This window comes from Penaeus japonicus, unplaced genomic scaffold (assembly GCF_977035675.1).
Source record: "Penaeus japonicus unplaced genomic scaffold, GWHDUDI00000001_assembly GWHDUDI00000004, whole genome shotgun sequence".
NCBI classification, from domain to species: Eukaryota; Metazoa; Arthropoda; class Malacostraca; order Decapoda; family Penaeidae; genus Penaeus; species Penaeus japonicus.
The window spans coordinates 16,647,385-16,652,384 of record NW_028234406.1 but is presented as its reverse complement, the minus strand read 5'-3'; the positions used below and the strand labels follow the sequence as shown (position 1 = coordinate 16,652,384).

General features: G+C 33.1%; 1 protein-coding gene across 2 annotated transcripts in view; it reads left to right on the top strand.

The window, feature by feature from the left end:
* LOC122262997 (nardilysin) overlaps positions 1-3,948 on the top strand; it is a 16,879-nt gene extending 12,931 nt beyond the window's left edge. For both annotated transcript variants that reach the window (XM_043031278.2, XM_043031275.2), the window contains 3 exons: positions 858-1,065; positions 1,247-1,406; positions 1,683-3,948. In XM_043031278.2, the coding sequence (XP_042887212.2) occupies positions 858-1,065; positions 1,247-1,406; positions 1,683-1,819 (505 nt within the window). In that variant the 3' untranslated portion in view covers positions 1,820-3,948. The remainder of the gene's footprint in view (positions 1-857; positions 1,066-1,246; positions 1,407-1,682) is intronic.
* Positions 3,949-5,000: the final 1,052 nt, after the last annotated feature.

Here is a 5,000-nt window from a genome sequence, read left to right as displayed (position 1 = left end):
GCCTGACGACGGGCGTCATGACGTACATGACGTTCGGGGATTTTGGAATACTGTGCTATTTTATTGTGCTATGAAAAAGGAATGAGTGATGATGGCTACTACAGTCATAATTACTATAATTACCGTAATACCATGCTAGCTTAACGTCCAAAACCTAGATGGCACCACTTTTTCTTAGCACCAGCAGAGAGAGAGCCTTGAATGGCATCCCATCCCACGGTCTACTAGGCAAGCACTGTTCACTATAGAGCGATGGCACACACTAAGTTTGATGAACCCTTGCTCAAAACTACCCAGCCGATGAAGGATGTGCAGGCAGAACGAGAAGAGGAAGGTGACTCAAGTTCCCATACCCAGTGTCTAAAATGTGCGTCCTGTGGCCAATATGGATGCCTTTCATTGTGGCACTCACAGTCCACAAGCACAGGTTTCATTCCTCTTCTCTACCTCTTCTTGTTATCTTTATTGTAGGGGGTTATATGTTTCATATTCGTTCATGACAACACAAAAATACGAAAAAATAAAGTTGTCTTTTGTCCTCCCATAAAACAGCAATACTTCTATCACATTGAGTATAAAGGAAATAATGAGCTAATATGGATAATATCCTACAATTTTAGTCAACTGCAGCACTGATAGAGCCTGTTACATGGCACATATAAGTCTCTAAACTCAATAAAACACACAAAAAAATAAAACACAAAAAACGCTCTAGTTTTACAACGAATGACTGAAAGAGAGTGGGATGGTTCAAATTAAATTGCTTCAAGCGGTCTCTCTCTAAAATAAAACCTATCCTGGAGGTTGGGCAAGCAAATTTATCTCCTTCTGCAATGGGTTAATCTCTCTGTTTTCAGTGTTCAGCATGTTGATGAGAGGATAGAAGCCTTCCTGAAGGAGTTCGTGAACACAGTTAGAAATCTTAGCGATGAAGAATTATCAAGTCTGAAAGATACCCTTACTTCTATGAAGCAAACAGTTGACCTGACACTGAGAGAAGAAGTGGATAGGAACTGGGGAGAGATTACGGATGGAGAGTATCTCTTTGATAGACTGCAAAAACAGGTATAGACTAGCATTTCCTATTATTGTTAAAGATTGGGAAGTTCAAATTCTAAGCTTATCCTCCTCTATATATGTATTTTTTTTTTTACCTCTGTACTTTTTTTGCAACAAATGAATTAAAAATAAAAGTGAATGTAACCTAAAATGAGATGATAACAGTAATGAATCTTAATTTACACAGATTGAATTGATAAAAGACATCACACGAGACTCTGTTGCTGAGTGTTTGGAAAACCTGGTGTCTGATAAGAACAATGAAGGATACAGGAAGCTGACAGTTCAAGTTGTTGGGGCATCCAACCCAGAGGATGGAACACCACCTGCCCTGGATGGCTTATTAGGTTAGAATCTATAATTTTACCTGCTAGAGTAAATGTTTTTTGAATCTGTAATTTAACTTGCTAGAGTAAATGTTTTTTTGTGATACTGATTTATAGTGAGTGAAGTAGAATTGAATAATCTTTGCTTTCCATTTATACAAATCAGACATTAAAATTAGAATCAGTTTGAAAGTTCTGTTAGTTAGTAATGAATCATTCCTTTTGAATATGATTGTAATTATGTTTATTTTTAATACTGTACACAATTAATAACACATCTGAATATATATTTAACAGGAGAAGACAGTGTGGTGAAGTTCCTGGGACCATGTGATAAAAGTGCTGTGAAAGACTATCCTGCAGAAAAGTTTATTATGGACATTGCCAACTTTAAGCAAAAGCTTAAAGCGTATCCTGTGACCAAGATTGTTTAACATTTGTAGTAAAGACTAGATGTTGTGCATTTTGATTAAGATCACCTTTGAAAATGATATGTATCCTGAATTCCCATGTATCTTGTGCAAGTGTAGGCCTTTTTTATAATGAATAATGATTAAGTTATATTTACCGTACCTAACAAAGGAAAAGTTGTTCTGTAAAGATATAAGACGGCATTATTGTCTTGTTTCTAGTTTGTATTTTCAGATGAAGGAATAGAGGAAGTAAGTGTTTTATTTGGAAGGTAAATTTTGAGTAGAAAATGTCATGTATTTAGATATTTTCTGTCATATTTCCCTGTAATTAATATTGTGATTACTGCTTAAATCTTACTGTTTCTGATATTGGCTTCTATATATTAACTAAATATTTATTGGAGAAAGCAGATTAACAGTTATATTATAACAGTTTGTTATAATTATTCAGTGATAATAAAAACAAAAAGCAAAAAAACAAAAACAAAAATAAAACATAAATACTTTGAAGGAAATTATGTCAGATTTCAAGACATAAAAATATTCATGTTATGAAGAAAATGTGTTAAATTTGAAGACATTCAGTAATATGATGTACACGTTTTTAAAAATCTCCAAGAACTGTTTATCTTTTAAATCTAAAAAATGTAAGGAGAGTATATTCAAATTACAATAAAAAAAGAAACAAACAGTTCTTTGTCATAAAAGGAAATTAAATGGAAATATTTACCATTGAAGATGTAAAGTTATTGAGTGCCAATTTTATGCACTCACATTAACCCCATGGAAAGTAGATATATAGGATGCTGGGCAATGCCTGTGTTTTTAATTTGACAAGACAGAAGGAAATGCTGTACAATAATATTGATAAATTGTACTCCTTGTGCTTAATAACATTGCCTTGTGTAAAGCAATTGTGTTTATCTGACCCAAAAGGAATTTTGTTAAAAAGGACCTTGATAATGAGTAAATTATTAGAAAAATAAAACTTAGTATATGAAAATGTTTTTTTGAAAGATTTTATTATTATGAGGTTTAATTTTATGACCTTTATTCAAGACAGTGGTACTGTAAAATCAGAATATAGAGCACAGGGAAGAGTGAAACGCCACTTGTAAACTGCAAGAAGTCTTTCTGGTGCTTTCTTATTTATTGCATGAAATGTATATGTCCCAAAGCCAATTGACCAAATCTGTAAGTATGTATAAAACAGGAAAAGTAATTATTCCACTGAGAAGACCTATCCTTCTTTTAAACCAGACAAGAAAAGCCCATCCAGCTTACTCATGCACCTGATTGGGAGAAGCTTTAGTGGTGACAAAAGGAATCAATTTGGATACTGTTATGACCAAGTCAAATCCATGCATATGTAAGCTTTTTATAGCTTTACTATAAACTGCTATTGTACCTTTAACATGCATAATATTTATTGCTATTATTTTAAAGTTCCTAAAACCTTGATTCATATTAAATGAGGAAAAATAATTAGTAAACTGGGGAGGTTGGTTCTTATCAAGCTTTTCTTTTTCATCTGATGGAAAGGATTTCCACTTTTGGAAAAAGCAATGTCACAGTAATAACTATGAAACCCTCAGAGAGTACAGACTTCTGCCATCCCCCTCCAAATTCACTATCAGAATACCCAATCCACCACATATTTTTAAGATAAACTGTGTTTGAAATATCTTTGGTTCAGAAAGATCATTTTTAACAGGGATTACTCTTTGCCAGGAAATGAAATTTGAAATATGAAATACTGTTTTAACAAGTTAAGGAATCTTTGTATTGTTTTCTGAACTGTTCCAGTCAGGCAAGTCAGACCATATTGTATGTTAGATGCCTGTTTGCCTTATTACCCATGATGTATATTTATTGAGGAGATAGATACATTTGGACTAACCCATGTGCCTGGATTGGTAATTATGTAGGACTAGTGAACTTTTTATGAGGACTTTTGATGAGCAAACTAATGTTCAAATGCAGAAGCATGTATTGCCTTTCAGGAAATGGACAACATAGTGATATGTCTGGAAATTTATCAAATAGCCAGGAGTAAAATTGCAGCTTAAACTGAGTAGTTCAGATTTTCCCTGTTTTCCTTATCTGATTCCATCGTGATTTAGTTAAGTTCAATAAAGAAATCAATACCTGTTTTTTCTTTTCTTGTTTCCATTTTTGAAAAAAATACCGTCATGGCAGAAGGAAGCAATATTTATCAGTTGTGAATATTACAGAAATAAGATTATAGATACTGAATATGCAATCAGTATTGTCAACCAATCAACAATTATTTGGTAGTAGTTTTTTCTTTCCATAATATTATATGCGTGATTATTTTTTTGTTATCAAAGTTGTTATATTTCTGTAAAAGCTTGTTAATACTGGTTTGTTGTTTGTATTCCCTCTATATTTTTTGTCTTAACATGGCCCATCCACATCTAGGCCTACTGCTTGCCTTGACAGCAAATGATGCCATCTGCAACCAATGGGTTAAGAAATACCATACAGTATGTTACATCTTGGATAAAACCAGAGTGCCTAAAAAGACGCATTCAGATTTAGTATGTTAATCCATCAGGTACACTTATAAATGCATCTAGTTTGGAGTTCTTTCTTGATGTAGTGTAAAGACATTTCAAAATAGTTCCTTACTAGCCCAGGAATGGCAACTAAAGGAATGTCAGACAATTAGGGCCAATAATTAGGTCTATAACATATCTAATACTACCATTTCCCCTTAATTTCTTTTATCTAAAATCAGCAGTTCTTGTTTGCAAGATAAACCTTGTAAGTATCATTTACCTTTATCTTCTTTCATTCTGTAGGTGTCTTCCCATTTTCTTTTAATTTTTTACTTCACTACTAGTCTGATGTCAAATCAAGCATGAAAATATAAAATTCTTGAAGACTTCATGGTCATTTGGGGATACTATTTTGTGGAATTGTTGAGCAGGTAAACACGTTCTGTAAGACAACCTGTGGATAATATTGAAATTAAACTTTTTGCCATTCCTATCCTCCTTCCAATATTGCTAAAAATAAAAAAAATACAGACTCAATTGGGACTGGAAGCCACATCATCCCCTATTTTTTTTGTTTTCCGATTCAAGGAGAGCTGTCGTCTTATTCACACTCTTCACTTTCTTTTAGTTGTTAACCAAAGAAAAAAAGTAAAATTAATAATTATTTCAGCATGTATACT